The 27,944-nt window shown below is 40.2% G+C and overlaps 2 protein-coding genes across 2 annotated transcripts in view; one reads left to right on the plus strand and one right to left on the minus strand.

Moving 5' to 3' along the window:
- Positions 1-27,944, minus strand: part of phospho2 (phosphatase, orphan 2) — a 234,655-nt gene that overhangs the window by 112,227 nt on the left and 94,484 nt on the right. The gene's annotated exons all lie outside the window — the stretch shown is intronic.
- The window catches only part of mmp15b (matrix metallopeptidase 15b), a 30,709-nt gene continuing 11,946 nt past the window's right edge, over positions 9,182-27,944 (plus strand). The window contains exons 1-6 of the mRNA XM_079554710.1: positions 9,182-10,129; positions 19,949-20,097; positions 21,806-21,928; positions 22,008-22,315; positions 25,322-25,483; positions 25,592-25,788. Of these exons, the coding sequence (XP_079410836.1) occupies positions 10,007-10,129; positions 19,949-20,097; positions 21,806-21,928; positions 22,008-22,315; positions 25,322-25,483; positions 25,592-25,788 (1,062 nt within the window). The 5' untranslated portion in view covers positions 9,182-10,006. The remainder of the gene's footprint in view (positions 10,130-19,948; positions 20,098-21,805; positions 21,929-22,007; positions 22,316-25,321; positions 25,484-25,591; positions 25,789-27,944) is intronic.

The following is a 27,944-nucleotide window of genomic DNA, read 5'->3' on the forward strand; positions in this document are numbered from 1 at the left end:
TGTGTTTTGTTTCTATAAATCTTGCCATACTTCAGTCTGATGTCTATGGTGGCAGCCATGTTGTTTACTGTCAAAGGCCCGCCTGATTGGCTGTGTCAGTGCGTCACTACACACATGGCCCCATGGGGGTGGTTTTATATTTATATTATATTATAATTTACGAACTTAGAGTTAGTTTCTACTATTTGCAGCATAGTTGTTCTGAGAATGTCTTCCATATAAGAAAAGATAAGATAGTATTTATTGAAATTCACTTGTTACATCGCCTCCAATATCCAAGTAAAATTGGTACCATGTAATATCCTTAACGGAATAAAAAAAAAAATCGAAGAGAATTGTGAATCGAATCGGGCCCTTGTGAAGAGAATCGAATCGAATCGATTTGGGAAAAATACGAATTGATACCCAGCCCTACATGCTAACCACTCGTACAGAGTCACTACAAGGTCAAATACGTGGACCTTTAAAATGATAGATGTGGTGCAAACTCATTCCCAACTTTTCTAACTTATTTGTAGCATCCCCAGTTCTACTGAGAGACAATTTTATTGGAACATTTCATGATTTACAGGGTCAGCTTCACAGAAATGCTAGAAAACTGACCGGCAAGTTCATAAAATTGATGTCTATGCTTTATAATTGGATGCAGTGTTTTCCCGACAAATGTCTGAAGACAAAACAAATTTTGTTCCATTACTAGAAAAAATAATCAGGTATAGTGCCTTTAATTAACAATAGCAATCTATCATGATATCACAATATGAGAGAGCTCACAATGTTTTAATAAACTTACTATGTTGAAATGCAACAAGAAATTGCAAACACAGATATTTTTCACGCAGTGTGAGTGTTTCTTATTGGTGAAAAAGACCTCAGTGAAACACAGCCACTCACCCCATCCCACCAGGCTGACTTTGAGAAGGTATTTGCTGACATGGATGTTGAAAATCTTAACCAAGAAGAGATAGAGATGAAATCCTTCCACGGCCATCCAGCTGAACGAGGCCAGCAGGGAAAAGTGCAGCGCGACGGCCAAGTAGAAGCACAGCCAGGGCGAAGGCCAAGAGAAGTGCCAGATTCCGACGGCTGTGTTCGGTAGGAAGTGCATGTTGAGGAAGAGGAGCGCAATGGCAAGACTGACGTGGATCTTCATGGAGACGTCTGACCTGATATCTCTGGGATGCAGGGAAGATACAATAAAGTCGGATTATTCGATGTGTGATATTCATTTAAGTAAAAATAATGAACTACCTTCTCAGGGTGAAAAGAAAAACTGCACTGAGGAGCGCGCAAAAAGAAATGCTGCAGCCAATGAAGGTCATGTAGGTCAAAATGTCCACATCTGTTTGTGAGATTTTAGTGGGAACTTGATTGGATACCTGGGAGCAGCAGACGATAATTTCACTGTGATTAAAACAGTACTTAGTGTGTACATTGATCTCTCAATAATATGCCTACCATAAGCACCCCGAAAAAGGTGAGGTGGTCACAGGAGCAGACAAAATGATCTTGTCCAGGCTCCCACAGGGTCAAACAGCCGTCAGTGTCTAATGCTGATGAAATGGACACGTCAGTACAATTTCTACAAAAAGAAATTGGAGGTGTTTTATACTAACTTTGAGTTGTGTAATTCAGAAACACACACTGGGGTCTGTGGGAATCCTGTGGCACATGAAATATCAGTATTGCAGGAGAAATAGATTTGGTTCATGCATAATGTGAGCTGGATTTACCGATGGGCTGGTTGTGACGTTCATGCTGATGTTGACAAATTCTTGCAGCCCTGAAACGCTTTTCTCCTTAACACTTAAGCTGACCAGTCTGTTATTATACAGGTAGTCTGAGGAGTTCACCAACACACTCTGAAATGTAACATTGAGACAATAAAAGTGTAGCCATGGACTACACACAGATTCAGTTAAATGTGTATAATTACTCACTGCAGCTTTCTGAGGTAACTTCACCATGTTAAACGCTATACTGTGGTTTCTGTCCACAGGCAGTTCTTTCGGCAGCTGAACAGTGATAGTAACGTTTGGATGGCGCTCTGTCGAAGCCTAAATTTGGAAGCAATTAAGTTCACCAGTAACATTGCTGTGTAATGCAGGAATTTCTTGAGGAAATATTACCTGACTATCACTGACATAAAGGCTTAACCCGTCAAACTCGGGGCAGGGGTGAACGGAACTATTACATGGTTTCTTTGTGTGACGCAGACTAACAAACTTGCCAACAGCAATGTCTGGTGGAGCAGAATCCTCTGTCCATATTACTGCTCTCTCTACAGCCTCCAATCCACTGCAAAACAGCAGTTTGATCATTCTGGCTTGTTAGATAAAAAAAAAATCCCTTGTAATAGCCATGTTGGACAACAACAAAATATATTAAAAAAGAGTCTACCTTATGTCGCCTCCGTCCAAATAGAAGCTAACATTGTTCAGTAATCCTTCAGTCTCTTCCTGTTCGCATTGGTAGCCGTCGACTGCAAATGTACAAACAATGGAATGAATAAATAAATGTGCCTATGTTTACATTGCCATCTACCTACATATAAAAGTTAAATAGGAATACCATAGCCGCATTCTGTACACATGCACACATTCAAATTAACAATCAAAATCCAGAACAGTAACGCCAACATGCTTTTTAAAGACAAAATATAGTATAAGAGAAAAACTGCAAGAATCAATTAGCAGATTAATTGTGTATTCCACACACACACAAATAAATAAATAAAATTATCTTAGAAGTCAAAAAAGTTGAGCTGATTGCCATGTATCCTTTGGGATTTCCAAAGTGAGACAAAGGAAAAGTGAATGTGACTGAGAAGACCTGCTGTGTGAGTGTAACATATACAAAAATGCATGCAAATAGTAAAGTTAAAAACGGCATTCACATAAAGGACACATGACTGATCACATCAGTAAAGTATATCTGCAATTCCTCTTCATTGATTTACATAATGACACATGAGCTGGAGCGAAAACAAAAAGTTCTATGTTTGGAGACAAACAGGTTACTTGCACGTGACAGTGCCAAACAACAGGGGGCAGTAGCTGATCATAGAATCGAAACACCCACAATTATGGCAGTGTTATGTGAAGTGTTTCATAGAGACAGACACCTGCAGATCATTTACGTGTACTTGGTTTGTGACTTGTCAAGACTTGATATTTTTCAGTGTGAGGACAAAGAATCCCTTCATTTTTATCCAAGAAAATGCATGATGTGTTCTGCTTCAGTACTTACCAGCTTTGTCTCGCTTTAGAACAGGGGTGGGCAATTAATTTTTATAAGGGGCCACATGAGAAGCCTCAATCGAGTCGGAGGGCCGCACCAACAATAGCTCAAACTTATGTCGGGATAAGTATAATATATCGTGAGTGTATCGCCGGGGTCCATAAACAAAAGCTCCAAAATATAAAATGATTTTGATCATTGAGCCAACACTGGCCAGGGGCAGACTGTCCATTTCCCACTTGACTACAATGTGTTGTTTATATCCTGATTTCTTATTATGTCAGTGCCCTCTGCTGGACACCTGTGGAATTCTTTCCTTTTATTCTTATTTAATCTGCCCCCTAGTGGCTGGAGACTCACTTTTTTTTTTTTTAACATACTTATGAATTTATGCCGTACAAGTTGTGGGCCCTCAGTCACGCAAGAAGACCAAAGATGTTTTTAGCATTTGAACTCTCCCAACATATTCCTAAAGCTGTCTCGCACACAAAATCTTATGTACATTTCAGTAGAGTTAGACTGGTTCATAGACACAGTGCCGAAGAAGTCTCTGCTGATGCTCACCACAATTCCCACAACCACCGCAGGGACACCTATGAATCAAGGATTTTCACAATGTTAAAGGCCCTATACCTGATTTCCTTTTAATTATAATTTCAACCTGGATAGACTCAAACAGACAAAAGCAGCGATTACAAAGATTTATTGACATGTATTTTGTTTTGGCGATCAGACCCCGGTGGTAGACATCGATGTATGAAAGTCAGTATGGATGAACAGCTTGGAGTTAGGGATGTCTTCCCCAAAGCCTGGACACTGGTGGTGGTATGGAAGACCCGTGAAGCTGCAGCAGGTAGAAGCCGTGGATAGAAGAGGCGGAGATGGGGCGGAGGCGGGTCGCAGCGCGGCTGGGAAGCGAACGAACCATGATTGCTGGGGCTTAAAAGTGGGACCGAGGGCGATGATTGGCTGCTATTGAGGTGCGGCTCTTACGCTGATGGCTGAGGTGTGGCCCTCTCGGAAGCGATCATTGGCTGGAGGTATGTGATGCTGAAAATAGTCTCCCAGGTTGAATTAACGCCTAGGCTTCATTACAAATAATGAAAGAGGAACCATTAAAGGTGCAATATGCAACTTTTTATGCAAACGAAAAAGGTTGATATCTGTGCGTATTTGACCTTGTAGTGAGTGACCCAGTGGCTGCATGAGTGGTCAGCATGGTGCATTTACTCACGATTAATCGAAGTCTAATTGATTTTCCTTTAAACAGGCCGATATCGATTAAAAAAACACTGGAATCGATTCTAAGGTAGTGTCGGGGATCAAAGTTACTGTGTGGAATTTGTTTTTTTTGTTTTTTAAATCTTCCAAACAAAGATTTGGTGTTTTTTTTCCATACATCTTGCCATACTTCAGTCTGATGTCTATGGTGGCAGCCATGTTGTTTACTGTCAAAGGCCCGCCTGATTGGCTGTGTCAGTGCGTCACTAGACACATGGCCCCATGGGGGTGGTTTTATATTTATATTATATTATAATTTACGAACTTAGAGTTAGTTTCTACTATTTGCAGCATTAGCTCTTCTGAGAATGTCTTCCATATAAGAAAAGATAAGATAGTATTTATTGAAATTCACTTGTTACATTGCCTCCAATATCCAAGTAAAATTGGTACCATGTGATATCCTTAACGGAATAAAAAAAAAAATCGAAGAGAATTGTGAATCGAATCGGGCCCTTGTGAAGAGAATCGAATCGAATCGATTTGGGAAAAATACGAATTGATACCCAGCCCTACATGCTAACCACTCGTACTCACTACAAGGTCAAATACGTGGACCTTTAAAATGATAGATGTGGTGCAAACTCATTCCCAACTTTTCTAACTTATTTGTAGCATCCCCAGTTCTACTGAGAGACAATTTTATTGGAACATTTCATGACTTACAGGGTCAGCTTCACAGAAATGCTAGAAAACTAGCTTTATAATCTATATCAGTGCTTTATAATTGGATGCAGTGTTTTCCCGACAAATGTCTGAAGACAAAACAAATGTTGTTCCATTACTAGAAAAAATAATCAGGTATAGTGCCTTTAATTAACAATAGCAATCTATCATGATATCACAATATGAGAGAGCTCACAATGTTTTAATAAACTTACTATGTTGAAATGCAAAAAGAAATTGCAAACACAGATATTTTTTCACGCAGTGTGAGTGTTTCTTATTGGTGAAAAAGACCTCAGTGAAACACAGCCACTCACCCCATCCCACCAGGCTGACTTTGAGAAGGTATTTGCTGACATGGATGTTGAAAATCTTAACCAAGAGGAGATAGAGATGAAATCCTTCCACGGCCATCCAGCTGAACGAGGCCAGCAGGGAAAAGTGCAGCGCGACGGCCAAGTAGAAGCACAGCCAGGGCGAAGGCCAAGAGAAGTGCCAGATTCCGACGGCTGTATTTGGTAGGAAGTGCATGTTGAGGAAGAGGAGCGCAATGGCAAGACTGACATGGATCTTCATGGAGACGTCTGACCTGATATCTCTGGGATGCAGGGAAGATACAGTAAAGTCGGGTTATTCGATGTGGGATATTCATTTAAGTAAAAATAATGAACTACCTTCTCAGGGTGAAAAGAAGAACTGCACTGAGGAGCGCGCAAAAAGAAATGCTGCAGCCAATGAACGTCATGTATGTCAGAATGTCCACGTCTGTTTTTGAGAGTTGAGTGGGAACTTGATTGGATACCTGAGAGCAGCAGATAATTTCACTGTGATTGAAACAGTACTTAGTGTGTACACTGATCTCTCAATAATATGCCGACCATAAGCACCCCGAAAAAGGTGAGGTGGTCACAGGAGCAGACAAAGTGATCTTGTCCAGGCTCCCAAAGGGTCAAACAGCCGTCAGTGTCTAATGCTGATGAAATGGACACGTCAATACAAGATTCCACAAAAAAAAAAACTCCTTATGAAGGTGTTTTATACTCACTTTGAGTTGAGTAATTCAGAAACACACACTGGGGTCTGTGGGAATCCTGTGGCACATGAAATATCAGTATTGCAGGAGAAATAGATTTGGTTCATGCATAATGTGAACTGGATTTACCGATGGGCTGGTTGTGACGTTCATGCTGATGTTGACAAATTCTTGCAGCCCTGAAACGCTTTTCTCCTTAACACTTAAGCCGACCAGCCTGTTATTATACAGGTAGTCTGAGGAGTTCACCAACACACTCTGAAATGTAACATTGAGATATTAAAAGTATAGCCATGGACTACACACAGATTCAGTTAAATGTGTATAATTACTCACTGCAGCTTTCTGAGGTAACGTCACCATGATCAACGCTAATCTGTGGTTTCTGTCCACAGGCAGTTCTTTCGGCAGCTGAACAGTGATAGTAACGTTTGGATGGCGCTCTGTCGAAGCCTAAATTTGGAAGCAATTGAGTTCACCAGTAACATTGCTGTGTAATGTAGAAATTTCTTGATGAAATATTACCTGATTCTCATTGGCATAAAGGCTTAACCCGGCAAACTTGGTGGGAGAGTTTTTTCTGTAAAGCAGACTAACAAACTTGCCAACAGCAAACTTTTCTGAGCCATCAGCCACTGACGTTACTACTGCTGTCTCTAAATGCTGCAATCCACTGCAAAACAGGACAACGGTTTGATAATGCTGGCTTGTTAGATAAAAAAACAACAACAGTCCTTTGTATTAGTCATGTTGGACAATGACAAAATATAGCAAGTACCAAAAATAAGAGTCTACCTTATGTCGCCTCCGTCCAAAGAGTTGCTAACATTTTTCATTATGTCCACAATCCCTTGAGTGGTGCATTCGCCACTAGCTGGAAATGTACAAACAATGGAATAAATAAATAAATGTGCCTGTGTTTGTATTGCCATCTGCCTATACATAAAACTTAAAAAGTACATACCTTTAAGTATACCGCAGTTAAATGGACTGGGGGCATTCACACTCCAAATCCAAAACAGTAGCCACAACATGCTTTTTCAAAATATAGTATAAGAGAGAAACAGCAAGCAGAATAATTATGTATTACAGGAAAAAAAAAGCCAATTCACTCTTAGAAGTCACACAAGTTGAGCTGATTCCTTTGGGCTTACCAAATTGAGCCAACGGAAAACTGAATGTGACTGAGAATACCTGCTGTGTGAATATGAGATATACAAAAATGCATGCAAATAGTAAAGTTAAAAACACAGGACACATGACTGATCAGTATATGTAATTGCTCCACATTGATTTACATAATGACACAATCATTTTTGAGCTGGAGCTAAAACAAAAAGTCTATGTTCACAGGTTACTTGCATGTGACAGTACCAAACAACAGGGGGCAGTAGCTGATCATAGAATCAAGACATCCACAATTACGGCAGTGGTATGTGAGGATTGTGTTCTGCTTCAGTAGCCCATCTCCAGATGAAGCGGAACGTCACTGGTTGTGGTGATGGATTTTGGCCTGTGGGGTCTGATGCCATCGGGGAAAAAACAGCAGCAACTCACCTGGATAAAGCGCTCCGTTAAGCAGAATGACACATTTCCAGCAGGTGCTGATACATGTTCAGGAACGGGAAAATCCCCACGCCCCTGAAAAGAGTCTTTCAGATTTACTAATTGAGTTGATGTGTTTTACATCCGTGCAACTGTATGACAGATAACATACAGTAACTCACATCCCTTAACCAAGTTAGTGCCACAAACCTTTTGTCCTTGATGAGAACAATACCTAGAAACCAGCTCTGTTTGAGAAATCCTCCTCATCCTCTGTTTGAAGAGCTAAATTTGCTGATATCATGAACCTGAGATGGTGCCCCTCTATGTTTCAAAGTCCACAAGACTTCACTTAAAACATTCTGGTCCTCAGTGCTCATCATTTCTTGTTAACTAATGGTAAGCTATTGTTTTTAGCTTTATTTAAACTGCTTCAGTGTCTACTCTGATGGAAGAGGACAAGAGTACAGGAGTTCCATCGTAGACAGTTGCTGACAAAGCCTCTTGAGGTGAGAGGTTAATGTCTCCACCACGAGGCAACCCAGTACAGATGACGGCTTATATTTTTTTTGTCTATGATTATTTAAGGGCAGCGGTAGCAGGCAAGGTTACCTGGTCGCAGGCTAATTTGTTTCCTCGTCTCCACGATGGCCCAAACTCAAGCACCTTTTTGACTAATTCTTCTTTTTCGTTTGTGTGGATAAATATGAAGTTATATGGGAGGCATCTCAGGAAAGAGTAGGCCCATATCTACAGAGAGGCCAGATTTGCCCCTATCACAGGAATCTAAAGGGCCTGGATTCAATATATTTATTCTTTCAGCATCAAACATAACTACTTAACACTGGCTTACATGTTAAGTTTGACTCGATCTATATCACTGTAATGATAATAAAAAAGTGGTTATGCGCTGGTATAGCATAGGCAAACTCGGGTGAGAATGTGCAAATGCAAAGTGTGTGTGTGTGTGTGTGTGTGTGTGTGTGTGTGTGTGTCAACTTTGCTGAGGTGAGCTGAAATGAACACATGGAGGATATCTGCCTCTGTGTCTTTGGTCTTTACTGGGTAACCCTTCCCACTCCAGCCTCGATCCCATCCGTCCGGTGGATAAGACCTTTAATGGACATGAATTGACTTTAGTAAGAGCAGACCACACCGGAAACGCTCTACAAATTAAAACCAGACCAAATGCTATGGCGTTTACTGTCCTCTTCAAGCAACATTTAAGTTGAAAAAGCTTCAACTAAATCTCGATGGGTCGGTCAGGATTACGTGCAAAGATGTAGCGGGGGAAAAAAATCTACCTTTTTGAGTTCTTTGGTGATGATGTCGAGCGCACAGTCTTATTTTGAAAGAACAGAAGCAGTGATACTTCCGGTGGCGCGCGGTCCTTTGACGCCACGGCATGCCCACGTTAGGTGCTCAAACATCGCGGAGCTGACCACACAGTGTTGCACTCCGTGGAGACAACATGCATGGCAGCAGGGCACAACAACACGGGTGACTGCAACCAGACGGCTTCATCTGGGGAGAAAACAGGATATAAATGGGAAGAAAGACGTCTTTTCTTGACAGTAATACACAGATTTGGATCGGAACAACTCGCGCTGACCTGCTGCTGCCCATTCGCTGGTCACCGCTGCTGAGGGAGTCGTCCAAGTGCGGTGAACTTTGTCCTTACCACTTCGGTGTTTGATCAACTTTTATCTCAGGGTACATTGGTAGCTAACTCGCCAGATGTCGTTTTTATGGGAGGAAACTATTTATTTAAGAATATGACTGCAGTTAATAATTTGCCAACGTGTTTCAGACTAGATTTTGTTGCAGTTTTTTTGGGCCAGAAGCGACTTGTCAGGTGCACGAATCCCACACGGCGACTGTGAGGTTCATTTGACAAAGTGCTCTCTTTGAAGTAACGAGAACATTGGCGACATATTTGACATTTTCCAGTTTTGAAAGCTGTAACTTCGAAACATATTTTTTTGTATTTGTCTCTCTCCGTTTTTGTGAACGCACCTCAGTAACGGAGTCACGCTGTCGCGAGGTCCCAATGACAAATCTGGACTTGCTCCTAATTTCAACGACATGGAAGCTCATTACCTCTAAAAACTGCATTTCGACGAGGAAAACTTTGTTGTAGTTGTTAAACGGCAGCTTTTTGTGTGAACAAGGCAGCACTAACAGGAGCTTACAGGCGGAGAAGTGGACGACATCGGCAGCAAAAGGACTCGACCCTCTGCCATGGCCCCGGGCTCACGGGACAGTTGCCTCTGGTTGCTCTGGAGACGGAGCGTCCTCGTGCTCTGGTTGTGCGCTGCCGTCGGGGCTCACGGGGCGGAGGAAGAGAGCGCATTTAACGCGGAAGTAAGTCAAAAACACTTAACACACCGCAGAGGGATGTCACATACTGAGATAATGCTATAGCGTTATAGATACACGGTTATCCTTTCCCACCTCATTTGCACCACTGAGAAGCAACTTCTGCACCAAATCACGAGAATGATCTTCAACATGGACGATTTTATTGTGGAATTTTATAAAACAATTTCAACACAATTTAAATTAACCAAGCCCATTTTCTCCAGTTCAGCGATACCCAAATCTAAAAGCTTCTCGACTGGAGTTTGCAGCCTATAGGCCAGTGAAACGCCTCATTTGAAAGCTAAGACCGACAAGACTGATCTAAGATTTGTCCTCGTTGTTGCCACTTTTGTCACTTCTGATGTCACTTTTTTGCAGCACTTTTGTGGCTGTTTTATTGCGTTTCTGTCATATTTTGTCGCTCTTCTGGTGATTTTTTTGGGGGGGTTTTCATCCTTGTTTTTGTCTCGTTTTTTTTGTGCTATTTTGACAATTTTTCAAGAAGCTTTTAGATTTGGGTAAAGCCAAACTGGAGAAAATGTGCTCGGTTCAGGTGGGGGTTAAGAGATTGAGCAATTGCTTTTTCAGCACATTGTGTCAATATGAGATGAAATATAAATGAACAAAATTAATTGAGGTAAAATTAAGAAAAAATCTGACTATTAGCAAAAACGTGCAATTTTCCGTAAGATGTACGATTAGAGTGACTACAAAATATTGTGGTTTCTTATTTGTTTGATCTCCAGACACCGTAAAAACAGTAATTTGGGTGATTTATTGTGTTGCCATAATCTCAAGTGTGTTATATGAAGATTTGTACAGGTAGTATAGCCTCATTCCAATGTAGATTTTGTAGTGTATGAATTCCATCTAAAATTGTTATCACAAATCCGACATAGGCCTAGCAGGGAGACATAGGCAAAGTGCAAAAACGAATAGCCCATTGGAGTCATGTTAGAGGTAATAATGGATAGGACTTTTCCATATAGTGGTATACATTTTGTGGATGTGCTATGCCATGCTTTAGTCAGGGTCATGGACATACAAGTGGACATTTACAAACACTCCTAAGCTGCACTACAGAGTCAGGCAGAGCATTCCACCATTTCTGCACCAATGGGTCACATCAGGATATCTTGCTAAACAAAGGTAACTCACTCAAGGAAGGCAGATGTACTAACATAGTAAATGTAGCAATCAGACAAATTGAATCTCTCCTCAGCTATTTATGTTTTGGGCATGAGAAAACCGGTTTTAAGACACAAATTAACAATCAGAGTCCCTTCCAAGTGCCTGCTTGTTTGTTTGGCGAAAGCATTTGGGAGATAACAGAAATTGGTTGTCTTAATAGCTTTGGGGAAGTGATTTGGAATGGCGCTTTGTTTGTAAGTTGAATCTGTGCTGCTGCTGAAAGAGAAAAGCAGAGGGGAGCTTGGGTTACAAAATCCTCTGACCATCATCTGTCAGGTTACAACACACTCTGCCGGGGTATTAGCATAGCTGCGGTGATGGTGTGTGTGTGCAATGGGGAAGTAGTCTTTGCTTTGTTGTGTGTGCTAATGGCTTTACACTTTATGGCACTAATGGATGCTGTCGTGTTCCAAATGTGAGTCTTGAATGAACTGGAAGTGACAATGTAGGTGGGAGTCAGGTCAGGTGCGGAGGCTTTTTTGTTTATTACACTGGTATGAAAGGGTAATAATAAACTGTCTGGAGTAGGGGGGTGAGTGTGGAATTTGGAAGTAATTTGAAGGGTGATTTTTTTTTATTTATTTTTTTGCCAGCACCTGCAACCATTATTCTTAAAAAAGCTTTCAAGGTCAGGTGTTAAAAAGTAATAAATCTGCAATGTCTCCACTGACAAGAACTTGAGTTTGCATTATAACCGGTGGCATTTCTCTTGCAATATTGGTATAAATCTCGAACACGACAAACTGTATTTGATATGTTCTTTACAGACCTTTCTAATAATGTGAAATCAAGTATTTTAATACGACCTGCAATGCATATTTCCCTTTTATGAGCAAGCAAACTCAATTACTTTTTTTGTATTATACTCTTCTACAAAGTACAACATAAATATCTTGAGGCAAAGATCCTCTATAAGTCTTATGATCTTCTGAATATATTCCACCATTCCTTTAAAGATTGTTTAGAAACATTGGTAGCACTTTATAATAACTACACATTATTATTTAACCTTGAAGGGACTATACAGAGTTTAAAAATGTTAAAATTATGTATTTTCCTCCTACGTGTTCCAGCAATGTCCTAATGTGTAGAATGAGCCCAAACCTATTCACCACAACTGCCTCTATAATCCTGCACTGTCACTCAAAAAGTTGTTACTTCGGGTCCGAAGTGCACAAGCTTAATATAGAAGGTGCAGTTACAGATAAGACCTGAGGTGGTAGTAGTGAGTATAAAACGGGCAACTTACATCTTTTAATAAATGATGAATTAACATCTTAATTAACATTAAGTGTGACTAACACTCAATAACTACTTTACTACAGTTAAATCCTAACTCATCATGAATAGTTCTTCACATACTTCAATTATTCGATGCTATGTAGTTATTAAGTGTTAGTCACACTTAACTAATGAATTGTTCATGATGAATTAAGTGTTAGCTCATCATTTATTAAGGTTGAATCATGTGTATTTATTAGTAAGTGTTACCGAAACATTTTATGGGTCTATGGTTGACACTGATCAGTGTTATGCAGTGGTTCCCAACCTTTTTGGATTACAGACCCCTTGAGTCATTTTTATTCCGAGTACCCCCTACCAATGTTTTCACCACGTAGTCAACTATACTTACATTATCCAGAATTTAGAAGTGAGTGTTGTTTTCAAAATGAAGCTAAAATACTGCCAAATTCAAAGATTTTACAATTTTTTTTAACCCACACCCCTAGTTCAGAAACACTGGTGTAATGAATTCGGGCTTACTTCGACATTGTTTTTTTTTTTTTGGCTGCCTGGACACGACAAAGTTTAGGGACTTCAACAGAAATGACGTTGCTGTCACACTGTCAGTGACCCATCCATCCATTCCATCCATTTTCTTCCGCTTTATCCGGGGCCGGGTCAGTGACAAGCTTTCAATTAACTGGGCCCGAATCAGGCTTTTTGGTTTTAAATCTGTGCACTCCAGTGTCATGGCGTGGCAGGATTAAACGATGAGCAGTTTGATCTCAGTGTGTCGCAAAGATCCCATATGACAGCTACCAGTGTAGGATAAATGCTTAATGTCTAACTTCATAATAGTATCTGAACAATACACTACATTAAGCTGCGTGTTTGCCGTTGTGGAACTGCATCGTTTGTGCTTCAGCGCTCTTTCAGTCGGCTGCTGTTGTGAATACTTTTTTTCAATTCAATTCAATACTTTATTTGATCCCCGAGGGGCAATTTGTGTGCAGCCATAAGAAACATACAGAAACACAATCATGCAGATTGGTAACAATAAAAAGACAAAAGATAATAACTAAAAACCCTACTAAAAATGAAAGTACACAAGTGTGGATCAAATCAAATTAATAAAAGTGCAGCTGCCAAGGAAAAGGTCAAATCTCTATAACTTATTTAAAAATCCTATAACAGTGGGGATAAAAGACTTCTTCACTCTATTGGTTCTACCCTTGGGCACACGGTACCTCCTACCCGAGGGCAGGAGCTCAAACCGCCCACACAGGGCGTGTGAGGGGTCAGCAAGAATTGTCTTTGCCTTATTCTTCGACCTAGACTTGAAAATGTCAGGTAAACCACTCAGATGAGATCCAACAATTTTTGCACTTCTGATTGCACAGCATTTGATACCTACACTAAAATATTTCTCATCTCGATTCAACGCGTACGGTAACACATTAAACAACAAACTAAATAGGTGTCTGGTATGATAATGCCACATATACAGTTCAGATAACTATAGCATAAAGATGAGCTTTCTTTTGTTTACTTCATTGCAGTTTAAAGAGTAACCTCCGCTTTCTTGCTCACTCCAAACTTTCTTTCTGCTGGTCGATTAGCCTGCAGTGCCCTCTAGCGGCATGCAAAATTATATATTTGAATAAAATAAAAAATAACGTATTAGTTGGTCCGGCGTATAAGACACATCCCCATTCAAACTGTGAAAATAAGTGCGACCTATAGTCCGGAAAATACGGTACTTCTTTTAAATATGTATCATTTATTTGAGCTAAAACGCCCTATCACCCTTTATTACTGTCTCTGGACCAACAAGCATGAAAGTTGTCTCTAAAGAGAATATTTTTTTCTGTACCTGCTTTCTGCTTTTATTTTTTCGATACCAGTAGTACCTTTTTTCTTCCGATACCAAACTGGTATCGTATAACGGTACTCAGCCCGATTTGTTGGCCAATGCATTGTTTAATCCTTTGGTAAACAAACCTTGTGTACACTGCCCGAACAACAGGGATTAAGTTGCTTGTTTGCAGAGTGCAAGACTTAAAGCTTAGTCACCAGGACTTGAGTATAAAAGAAGAATAAAAAGACAATGCAAAGTAAAAGTTGGTGGTAAATCTCAGCTGTGCAGCATGTGATGGCTGAATATGACAGCTGTTCTCTAACTGGGACACACTCACACCGAGCGCAGGCATGCTGGGCCCGGCACTCCGAGGCATCTGACAAAGTACAATGGACTCTCTTGTGTGGGAACGGAGCGCTGGTGAGGAAGGGAAAAAAAAAAAAATCAAAACCAAAAAAAGAAGTTGTGAATAAGTGAGAGGAGAACACAGGAAGAAACATGATAAGCAAGGCAGCGCCGGGAGGAAGCAGAGGAGCAGAGAGTAGCAGCAGCCTGTAAGTTAAAGATAGTATTAAGAGAGGCACGGCGCTGCACAGGACTGACTTCCTGACTTCATATGCTTATGGTAGGCCGTGTAATCTGCAACATGCCGTCCCTGAGCATTCCATCTTCTGGCCACTGTGCTTCTCACTGATAGGCTGTCAACATGTTCGCGAGAAACAATGATGGGGATTGAAACTTGCATTAGGTCTAAGAATGTTAAAGCCACATTACGTAGAATATTACCCAATAAATAAAATGGAAATACAAGCATTTATTTTATGACAGATGATTTGAGCTGTGAACGGCTCACCTCTCCTGAGACATGACTGTAACTTCATCGGGAGTCGGTGCGTCTCCAGCTCGTTTCCACGGAGATGTCGACTAAAGTCAGCAGAATTTGAGATTTGAACAGGTTAGGTTCACATACAAATCCATTCTTTGATTACCCACTGCAGTAATGCAGCTCTGTCTATGTTGAGCTGATCATTAGGAGCATGTTTTGTACTGATGGGAATAGTATATTCCAAAATGTTGCGTAGTGTGCCTTTAAATGACACAAAATCGAAATTGACCTTAAATATGACCTTAATTCATTGTTAATAAATTAGTTAAGTTCTTGCTTGTATCAGCTATAATCTCAGTTGTGATTTTCACCCACAAATGAAAAGCTTAGCGGTTTCATCCTATATGGTAAATGGTCTCAACTTATATAGGGTTTTTCCACCTACATTAGGCACTCAAAGCGCTTTACAGCTCACCCATTCATACACCAATGTACGCAGACACTGGGGGCAATGTGGGTGAAGTGTCTTGCCAAGGACACAACGACAGTGTGCACTTTCAGGATGTGGGATTCGAACCCTCGACCTTCCGATCATGAGACGATGAGAGCATCGTCCCAGTCCTATAGTTCCGCGCGCTGTCATTATGCCCAAAAGAAAGCTTGTGCTGGCTTAAAAACTAAATTAAAAATGTGAACTGCTCAAATAAATTAAACTAAATTTTTAAGAATTTACTTTAATTTAGCTTTGTTTTGGTCCTTTTTCAGGTTTTGACGTTAGGCCTGTCATAACAAAATATATATATTCAATATATTGAGGAAACAAGAAAAAATATTTTTGCAGGCCTTATAATGCCATAGAAACTAACTTGAAAGCTTAGAAATTACAGTTCGAAAAGTAATTAATCTTAAAATATCCCACAATGAAGTATTACATTGAAAAAAATGTGGAAAATGCTAATAAATGTACAGACTACAAATACAGAGCATAAAAATGTATTGTTTATCTATTGAACGATAAGTCGAGTACAGTATTTATCGTGACAGCCAGAGCCATTTCTTTTTCTTCATATCGTGCAGCCGCAGCCCTGTCATTTATTTTGCCTCACCGGAAAATGAACGATCTTCTGAAACTAAACACACACATTGAAATCTCCTGCTCCTCACCTCTACCCATTCTCCTTCTTTCACCTTACCCAGTTCTATTGACTTCGAGGGGGGCACTGAGGCTGGCTGCAGACCAAGCCTCGGTATAAAAGCTCTGTTAGTTTCTTGGCTGACATTGCAGTGGACACACATACACACACACGCAAACACTCCCTCAGTTCTGGCAGCTTTTACAACTTCTTGCCGGGTCCACTTTTGGCAGGTAAGCTCAAGGACTCTTTGAAAGGCTATTTAATAGACGAGCTAACGCACACGCACAGGAACATAACTCCTGCCCAAGTCCGAGCTGTTGTTTTGCATGCAGCGCGGCTGATGAGGGAAAGAAGGGCGAACTGAGCTGAGCTTCCAAGTGTTTTGTTGTTAATGAAGGTTCTTAGGTGGTAGAGGTTCATAATGCCCTCATATATCTTCAGCTCAGGCCTAATGGATATGGTAAACATATTTTGTTCAGTACGACTCTTTTTAAACATCTGCACAGTCCGCGTACAAAGGACTGCTGCGATTTGGACACTGATCGATTTGAACACCATCCTATTGCGTTTGGGAGTCTTCTGAAAGGGAAGCAGTATGTGATTTTTCTCACTTTGCAACTTGGATAACCACTAGATCAGTATAAATCCCTCAGGTGAAAGCAATGAAATAGTGTTCGACAATACACCAGGGATAAACTTTCTTCCTTGTCATGAGTCAGTACTGGCAGCTGCATAGCGTTTTCTACCTTTCAAATGGGACAAAATATGCTGCTAATTTAGTCCTTTTGCTTTGGAGCCTTTTTTAGGAATGTAGTAGAGTATAATTTGTGTGTTAAAGTAATAAGTTGTCAACAAAAATACTCTGAACTCTAAACTGAAGCGCTTTGATTCTGACCACCCCTGACTGTTGCTGATGTGACAAAGCCTCTTTATCCGTAAGGCGAAACATCGGAAACCACCCGTCACAGATGACACCTGGTGAACCTTGGTCTAACTCCTGTACAACTGACACCGAAACTATGAAGGAAATGATTGATCTATTATAGGGCTGCAACTAACGATTATTTTGTAATCGATTAATCTATCGATTATTTTTACGATTAATCGAGTAATCGCTTGGCTGTGAATGGTGTAGGAAAATGTTATTTTTTCAAAACAAATTCTCACATGTAGCTTAAGTGGCGCTGCTTGAAGATGTGTTGATGGAGTAAACTAAAGAGACATGTTTGTTGGAGGCTCTATCCATGAAATTTACAATGGAAAACATTTACACAGACCCTAACTATATAAACAAAGTAGGTTTTCATCAAAAATGCTACATTTTTATGTAATTTTTGCTCCATTTGAGTCTGTGTGAACCAGAAAACGATTAATCGATTACTAAAATAGTTGTTGATTATTTAAATAATCGATTAATCAACGATTAATTAGTCGTTTCAGCCCTAATCTATTATATCCATTTATTGTCTAATTATTGCTAATAAAAATAGCAGCTGGAGTATAAAACATTTGGCTTGCATAGTGCATCCCTGTCATGTTTATTTACAATGTCTGCAATGTTTCAGCTCTGTTTTATCACTCATAAAGAAGGGTCAGAGTCCTTCACAAAAACACCTCTGATGCAACTTCTACATCCACGACCAGCCAGAAAACGGGCGAGTGAGGCAATCCTTTTAGTAAGACGTCTACAGAATAGAATCCATTTGGAATGGCTAGAATAGGTATACGGATCAATGCATTGTTTCTTACAACACTTTGGACATTAAAAAATGAAAAAGAATTGAATGTTCAGTCAGTTCAAGCCAAGGCCAGGCTGAGAGGAATAAATTGTTTTTCTCTCTTTGCTTTGACTTGGATGGCTGTGTTAGCTTTCGGTAGACTCATTTTTAAATCGAAAACTACTTTTTTTTTCATTGCCACAACCAATCATTAACAGGGATTATTACCAATGTCTCCAGCACGCAGTTTTGGTCTAAAGAAGAGGAAAAGCGAGTTGTCTGACTGGTCAGGCAAAGCTGGTAATACTGTGAACTATTTTGTATTTGTGGCAGGCTGAAAGGAATACCTAGAATCAAAAGAGGTCTGCTTGTTTTCATGGGCTCTTAGGGAGTGGGTAAGTAAATACAGCTCTTTATCAAGGCGAGTTTTCCATTGTGGGAGATGGGCGTAAGCTGCAGCCCTATTCGCACATAGATGATGAACACACGCTCGGACATGCTGGGTTCCACACTCTCAAGTCAGCCCCAGTGTAGGGAGGGAGTAGCGAGGGCATATCCCATATCTCAGACACCCTCGACGGAAAGTGCAGCCTGTAAGTGGGGAGGTGGATATTGGATTTCTACATAACAGGTGGGATAGACTTAACGTCATCTGTGATTGGGTCCAGTTACACATTTTCACCCTCAAGTCTGTCATTAGGTTCCTCCTCCCAGGCCTCCCTGAATACAGAGGACTACCACATGCTGTACTTGTCTTTAGAATTTGACAAGACACTTTTTCCCCCATTGTGATTTAGATAATTGGGACTGTTTAGGTTGCGCCAATAGTGTAAAAAACTGTCAGTCATCCAAGCATGGTCCAAGTTGTTCCACTTCTCATTCAAGTGGCTTTGTTCCTGGGGTTAGCATTATGGTTAAGAATTGACCAAGCCCCTTGTTCTGTAACCTATAATGACAACAGATTTTTCCCATTTTTCTAAGCACCCTAAGACACATTCCTCTGGTGTTTACTGATGCAAACGCTAACACCCAGAGCAGATTAAATATGGGTCAAATAAACACAGTGAAAGGATTCATGTTACTCTTTGATCCTAGGGCTGTGCAATTAATCGAAATTCGATTACGCTGGATTTTTGTCTTTTTTCTGCTGGATTTTTGTAATTTTTTTGATGGATTTTTGTCTTTTTTCTGCTGGATTTTTGTAATTTTTTTGATGGATTTTTGTCACTTTTTTTGATGGATTTTTGTCTTTTTTCGGCTGGATTTTTGTAAAAATTTTTGATGGATTTTTGTCACTTTTTTGATGGATTTTTGTCACTTTTTTGATGGATTTTTGTCACTTTTTTGATGGATTTTTTTAAAGGCAACAAATAATAGTTTGAATAATCGTGATTTCAATTATGACAAAAATAATCGTGATTATTATTTTTTCAATAATCGAGCAGCCCTATTTGATCCCTTGATTTAGTTTTTAGAGTGGAAGCACAAAAGGAGAATTGCGTAGCAAAGTGACTTGCACACAGATTTTTAATTGTTGGTCATGTCTTTTTTAAGCCAAGATGTTATTTTTGTTCACACGTCGTGATATCTGAGTGTTAGTCGCTATGAGCAGAGAAGTACTGAGTCTTAGTATTCGATTGGGTTGAGAAAAAAAAAGATAATCAAATGAAATATAAGCTTGTCAGGTGACATAACTTATTTTTGAAAACTGTCATCATTAGGAATAACCATGGAAATCAGTTCCGGTCAATGGAGTATATCTTACACAAATGCAGAAGATTGAAAATGTGATCAGTAGTATGTTTCTGCTTTCAGCCCCAAGCTCATCTGCAGTGATTAATGTGTTTCTCTATTGTTGACCGTCTCCAGTCATGGCTGAGGATGTACGGTTACCTGCCCCAGGCCAACAGACAGATGTCAACCATGCGCTCAGCTCAAATCCTGTCCAGTGCTGTCAGTGACATGCAGCGATTCTACGGCCTGGAGGTTACCGGGCAAATGGATGCCCAAACAATACAGTAAGCACAACCACACACTAAGATTTGTGTATTGGCATTTTGATATTGTTCATAGAGATTAGGATTGCGGCATCGTATTGTCCCAAACTTTGTACACTGCATTCCAAATCATTATGCAAATGATAGTTTTCTCAGACTTTCTAAATTGTCAACTCAAATGACAGTCAGCCTAATTTTCAAGTCTTTTAGAGGATCATTTCAATGTGATTGAAAAAACTTCCCAATGATAACTATTTTTTTCAAAAATAAATATACTAAACAACTCAAAATGCACTGTTTCGAATGATTATGCACAGCAGTGTTTCAATACTTTTTACAGGTACAACTGAAAGTGATCATTTGTTGAATTTGCAGCATAAGGAGGTCATATTTGCTGAAATCAAAAGCTATTTAAATCAAAAACATCTTAACAGGTCAAGTTACATTTAACATAGGAACCTTGTTTGATAGCAGCTTCAAAATTCTTTCATCCATTAAACCTGTGAGTTTTTGGCGAGTTTCTGCTTGGATTACTTTGCAGGATGTCAGAATAGCCTCCCAGAGCTGCTGTTTGTGAACTGACTCCCACCCTCATGGATGTTTTGCTTGAGGCTCCAAAGGTTCTCAATACTAGGTTGAGGTCAGGAAAGGATGGGGTCCAAATCATGAGTTTATTTCCTTTTATGCCCATAGCAGCCAATGATGCTTTGATTTTGTTACAGTTCTTCTTTTTGTGCCATGGAAGAAAGTGGTCAGTCAGAAACTCCACATATTTTTCACAGGAACAAGACTGTTTGAAAATGAGTCTTCATGTACTTCTGGGCCCACTACAGCCGTTTCTGCTCTTCAACATTCAATTAACAGTTTGAGGGAGGCCGGATAGTTTTATGCAAGCCTCTGAAGGGTCCTACGCCTTGATGTTAAGGGAGACCCCAGAGGCACCAGCAGCATCAAATACCTGTTTCCTGCTTTGTAGCAGCTGTTCTCTTAATCTGATGTATTTGTCTGGCAGAAACCGTTCTTATTGTGCCCTTATCTGCACAAACTCGTGTGTGCTCTGAATCGCCACAAATCTCTTAGCAGTACGATGAATATGCTTCATCCTTGATGAAATATCAAAGGTTTTCATACCTAGTTCAAGGCATTCAACTATTTCACGCTTTTCATCAGCGGAGAGATCCTTTTTCTTTCCCATATTGCTTGAAAATGGTGGTTTGCTTAGCTGACCACTAATCATCCCAGGCGTCTGAGATTGATGTCAGACTCCTGAGACACAATACCATCCATGAGTTTCATTGAAAAACTTTTTTTTTACCTTTATACTGAAATATAATGTGCATAATAATTTGTAACGCAGTGTATAATGTTAAACCAGTGTACAATACTCAACTCAACTTCACATAAAATTAACTATTCTTGGGCAAGCTTCACACACAACAATACAGTCAATTGTAATGTAGCGCTATTTTTTCTATTTTCTAAATCAGCGCTTGACGTTTATTGTTAGATTATCTATTTTGCAGCGGTAAATTGATTCACTTTTCCTTTTTGAAAAAGCAACATTCACATTCAAGTGTCACTAGCCCAGCTCAGTGTACGTGTTGCGTTTTCTAGTGAGATTAAAGTTATTCAGCGTCCTGAGTTCCAGAAAAAAAGACATTACTGACATCTCCTGGGTAATTTATTTTTTAACAATCCACTTCCTGTTTTTGACTTTGAATTCCTTCAGGGCAATGAGGAGAGCTCGATGTGGTGTGCCTGACAAATTTGGAGGACAGATCAAAACTAATGTGCGGCGAAAACGCTACGCCCTCACAGGACATAAATGGAGCAAGAATCACCTCACGTACAGGTACATTTTAAATCTCATTTGACATTTTTTGTTGGTGCTGTTTTGCAAAACTTCATATGTACATTTTTTGCTCCCTTAGTATCCAGAACTACACTCCGAAGATTGGGGAATACAACTCATTTGAGGCAATCCGACGAGCTTTCAAAGTCTGGGAGAAGGTCACCCCGGTAACCTTTGACGAAATCCCCTACCAGGAGATCAAATATGGCCGCCGCAAGGAGCCTGACATCATGATCTTCTTTGCCTCGGGTTTCCACGGAGACAGCTCTCCTTTCGACGGAGAGGGGGGCTTCCTCGCACACGCTTATTTCCCGGGACCTGGGATGGGAGGAGATACGCACTTTGACTCAGATGAACCCTGGACGATAGGAAACCAAAATCTTCAAGGTGAGATCGAGGTTACGGCTATGAATTTGCTGGCCACTACTGTTAAAATAGATTATTGTCAACTTAGAAACTAACTGTGGAATCCATTTGGTTTTGATAACGCAATCTCTCACTCTTTTTTAAATCTGGTTTATACTGAGCTAAGGAGGATGTTTTGAAGAAGTCTGTCATTTCTCGCATGATACGTACGTGAAATCACGCCATTGTTAGCACATCTCAACTTCCCTTGACTACCACTGAATTGTAGTTTTGTTTATGCAATGCACAATCACTGGATTCATTCTTAACATAGTTTAAAGCCACTGTATTGCGTAACATGTCACCCAATCAATTAGAATAGTATACGAGCAGTAATTTCTCAAGGACATCAGCAGCTCATTTCTGTGGAGATGTTGCTGCTTTGTTTTGACCGACCTGCCGTGTTCTGCAATCTGGCTTTAATGTGGCTTCCCAAAGATCTTTAATAAAACTCTAGACAGAACATCACAATTGCAAAACATTGGAACACATTTCTGGCCGCCGTTGTGATTGTTCTTTTGAACCTAGAGCAATGGGAAACCAATAGGAAACACTACTCATGTTTATATCCTTTTTTTTTTTTTTAAATGTGCTTTTTTCAGAATAGTGACTAAGCTTATGTCTACTGTAGAAAGAAAATGTTTTGCCTTTTTTGTGGTCATTATAATTGGTCACATCTTACATAGATTATCCTCTTGTGAACATTGTTTCATTCTATTTAACAGTAAATTACTATTTGACTGTAAATATTAACCTCACATATATGCATACATTTAACCTTTTTAAAATTATATTGCACTTAATTCCATAACTTTTTAGCAAAGTTTATGTACTCTTAAGTCACAGAAGGAAAGAAAATGGTGGCTTGACATTGCTCCCCATCACAAACAATGAGTTAGTTTGTATGAGCACAGCGCTGAAAGAAGAAAATTAATTTGACCAATATTTAACTATAGTTAACGTGAGACAGTGAATACAATAACTGCAGAATGAATGGTGCAACATAGTGCGAAGACGACAGAACGAGTCCTTTAAACACATACAAAACTGTCTTTTTTCAGAGTAAGTTTGTTTTACATGGGATGCCTCGACTTACCTGATGTTTTATCAACGAAAACCCCATTCCCAAAGATCTTTGTTGCTTGTCATTAGACAACAAGGCTCGGACAAGACACCATGTAAAAGAGCTATAGGCTGCAGCCCAGATAAATTCACGTTTAGTTGTAATCCTAGCCTTAACTTAAAACATCTTTAAGTGACCACAGATGTCAAAATAAGAGCATTATGTTTAAGTGGCCTGCAGTGGAGTCTTGCTGTGCACTGATTAACCCTGCTGACCAGAGGGGATTTTTACAACAATGGCCCTTCCTGCTCTGTAATCGTTGCAGACGGAGTGGGCTGCAGACAGCTGTGTTGTGTGATCAGCCGAGTGGAGGATGTGTTGCAGGACACTTCACAGGGACTGACTGGGAATGCCTCTGTAAGTGGGACGGTGTTCCACTCCAGAGGTTTGGTAGACTGGGGCTATTGTTTCCTAACAACTTTTGATCTGCCCCAAAGGCAAAGTGCAACTAAATTACTATCTTTTAAATGCAGACTGGCGCATGTCCAGGCAATTTTACTGTCTGCGATGTCCCACTTCACACTAGGACTAGATAGATCTCTCCTATCCATGGGTCTGAGGTGACGAATGAAAAATGAGGACTGTTTCCATCGCAATTAACAATTCAAAAATTGGTCAAAAATCCTTCAAATGGCCTTCTTTCTAAGCTGCATATCCAAACTCCCCTTAAAGACTGTGGGTTGCTCCTGTTTGGGAAATTTTCTGAAGCTAAAGGAAAAAAGTAAAGGCGGCTACAGTCAAGAAAAATGACATTCATCTATTATCTAAATTGCTCTATCAATAAATGCAGCGGATAATAAATAGGCTGTTGTGAAAACATTTTGTCTGACCTCACTGTCATGTGTTAGCGAAGTAATAATTGCTTGAAAGCCTTGTGATGCAGAGTGTGATTTATCAGACTCAAGCAACACTGAAGCAACACTCGATTTAGGGCGTCTAAAAAGTAAAAAAAAAGTGCATATCCTCTTTTAGATTTGATTTTCCCCCAAAACCGTGAGCCCTACTTGTTTAAAAATATGTAAACAAACATTACACAGGAGAGCATGCCCAACTCTTCACATTAGAAGTCTATTTTCTGCTCTCTTTATCAACCCGAACGGTTGTCACGGTGACTTCACAGAGCCCTCTTTCTTCGCTCCGTCAGTCCTCTGTCTCGCTTCCCTTGACTTCTCTCTCTGAAGTGCCTCGGCTGCGTGGCATAGCATGAGGACATTCATGTGACTCTGAAGTTCAAGACGGGAGGGAGAGGAACTGCGCTGCGTGACGCTTATTCATCGCGAGGACATTCCCAAATACCAAACCCGCAGTGGGATGATGTCACGAATCTGGCCAATCAGCACAGGGCATCAGAGGGTTCAGAGATTAGCCAGGCTACAAAGGGGTCTTGCCTGAAGGGAAGTCATCAACGGCGATCGGGGTTCACTTCTGAGATAAGGGCAATAGAAGTGAGCTTCGTTAAGTGGTAGAAGCCGAGGCAGCGGTCAGTGTGTCACATGTGTTGGTGCTTGGTCATAACTAGATTCTTTCATTGGTTTGTGCTGATTCAAGAGACAACAATTTCATACACTTTTTACAGTTCAGTCAAGGGTAAAGTTATGTTTCAGTATTTATATAACTGTTTTCTTTTGTTGGATATAATTCACAGAAATATATATATAATATAATTCAACATTATTGTTTGCAATGAGTTATTAGAAGCCGAAATTTTCTCATTTGGGTATTTAGACGTTTTTATAGTCCCACTACATTTGGTTCGCTTTTTTGTGCTTGTGATGAACAGGCAATGTACTGTCCTTTCCCTGTCCTTATCTAATTAGTTGTTCTTTCACTGTCCTCATTTGATTATTTCTCTCTAATGATTGTAGGCAATGACCTCTTTCTTGTCGCCGTCCATGAGTTGGGTCACGCGTTGGGTCTGGAGCACTCCAACAACCCCCTGGCCATCATGGCTCCTTTCTACCAGTGGATGGAGACGGACAACTTCCAGCTGCCCGAAGACGACCGGCGCGGCATTCAGCAGATATATGGTAGAGTCACATTAAAAGTTTTCAATTAAATCAGAATAAAAAGCCACACAGTCCGTCTATCTTCGTGTTGCCTGTATTATTTGATGAGAGTACACTTTATCAACACAGGTCAGCCTGACAGCAGCCCCACACAAGCTCTACCCACGGTCACACCCCGACGCCCGGAGCCCAGACCACCGCACAACCCCCCTCGCCACCCGGACCGCCCCAGAACCACCGACAGGCCCGACCACTACGGACCAAACATCTGTGAGGGCAACTTCGACACAGTGGCCATGCTCAGAGGAGAGATGTTTGTTTTTAAGGTAAAGCATTTGCATTTTTTTTTATGAACTGTGCCACAATCAAGGCCTTAAATGTTGTTAAAAATCATAAGATAGGATTTAATCTGGCATTACATCCAAAATTTCTTGGAAAATCATGACATTGCACAATTATTTTTACAGTATAAGTAAATACAAAATACCAAAATGATGGTCTTAAAACACATTCTGCTGCAGTCTTGCTGAAAATTCTCTTTGCTCTAAAGTTTCCCGTTTTGTTCAACTCTCTTTCCTCTGTTTGATTAAAAGTTTGCAAGTCTTACGAAATTAAATATGCTGCGATTTTGGTGATCAAAATGGCATTAAAAAGCATTACATTTGACTTGTTTCTGCCTGTATAAACCCTGTGTCGAGATTATAGCATCGGAAAGGAGGTGAAGCTAAAAAAAGGTGAAGCTTTATTTCTCAACACAAAAATACATGGCAAATTAAGCATTGGACCAACCCGGGACAACCGACAAACCACCTCATCATCAAGAAAAAATACAGTCACGAATTGGCTCTAGCTACTCTCACCAATGTTGATGGGGGGAAATTGCACAATCCTAATTATACTTAGGGAAATAGTATGTATGACTCAGCTTATTTTCATTGCACATGGCCTTGTTTGGACTTTGGCTTGTCGTTACCCGGAGAGCGCAGTCTTGACAAGGCAATTCTGTTGTAGATAAATTAGTTACACTTTTATGAATGTTTGAGATTAATGCCACGTGCGCCGTCTGTTTTCAATCAGGTCTTGTGGATTGTAAACCAATACAGGCTGGGCTTTTATGAGGCAGAACACTGTTAAAAGGGCGGGGTGCGGGTCAGGTGCTGGCCTTAAACAGCCTCTCGTCCAGCAACGCCTTAACAAGAGCTGAGGCAGCATGTAGCTCCTAAATGGTCACTTTTGGTGTAAGTGTAAGGAAAGAAAATCTGTCATGAAATTGTCAGCGCAAATATATCAATATTGATGTTTCATTAAAGGCCTTACGCTTGAGTTTTAGATAGCAAACAATGAAAGAGGAGGCCACAAAATTAGTTAGTTGTGGTCCAAACTTCCTAACTTCCCTAACATGTGTAGAATCCCACTTCTTCATAGGGATGAGTTTATAGGCAGGTAATGCAAGAAGTTCATGAAATTGTTCCAATTGCTTTATAGTTAGAGGCACCAGGCTTTTCCCACAAATGTCAGGGTTTACAATATACTAAAGGAGCACAAAGCAAATTTTGTTCCATTACAAGATTAAAAAAAATCTGGTATTGTGCTACTGAACAAGAAAGGAGTAAGCCATGCACCAACTTGCCTTCATTTTTAGATCCGAGTCAGTAAAAAAGTATGTAATGAGTAATTGTTGCACAAAATATAGACAAATATATACACATATAGACAATATCAATTGGCTATAGGCTTAGGGTTGGTCGCACTCATGCTATTCCCAACAATTTGCTGAATGTCACTCTTCACTCTTCACCCTTATTTCACACTGCTTACTGTTCTGACTAATAAAACCTAAAGGCCTTTTTACCCCACTCAAGCTCATATTTGCAAATCTCTTCAAACTTAATCGCCTTTGTAACATGTGAACAACTGGGTTTAAGTGTTTAAGAAAGGTAAACAAAGATAAGCCACATGAGGCACGAGACGAGGGCTGGGTACCGTTAAACGATAGCACTATGGTTTCGAAAAAACAGGTCAAAAGCAGGTACCGGAAAATATTATCTTATATCTAGTCTTTTATGGAATAGATTAACATGATCGTTTTGTTTTCTGGTTCTTGATAATATTTTAGTTCGATAGCTATTGAAAATCATTCTGGTATTTGTATTGTAAACCAAGTATCGTTGAACTACAGATATAAAAAAAAAAAAAGAATATCGGTACCCAGCCCTACACAAGTTTTTTTCGTCTCTGTCAAGTATCCCTGTATATAGATGATGGGTGATATGATGGGATGGGTGTTCGAGTGGGGAAAGGTCAAAGGAGGTGTCCGGCTCTGGGTCTGGCTCTGCTCTGCTCTGCTCCTGAGAGGTTTGCAGATACAGTATGAGGTAGGGAACATGCCAAAGAGCCATTTGGCAGCATTAGTTGTGCTTCTCAAATGTTATCATGATACACTAACATGTCCCGCTTCAACTGTAGGGAGTGTGCTGCCTGT

Source organism: Gobius niger, assembly GCF_951799975.1.
Source record: "Gobius niger genome assembly, chromosome: 4".
Lineage (NCBI taxonomy): Eukaryota > Metazoa > Chordata > Actinopteri > Gobiiformes > Gobiidae > Gobius > Gobius niger.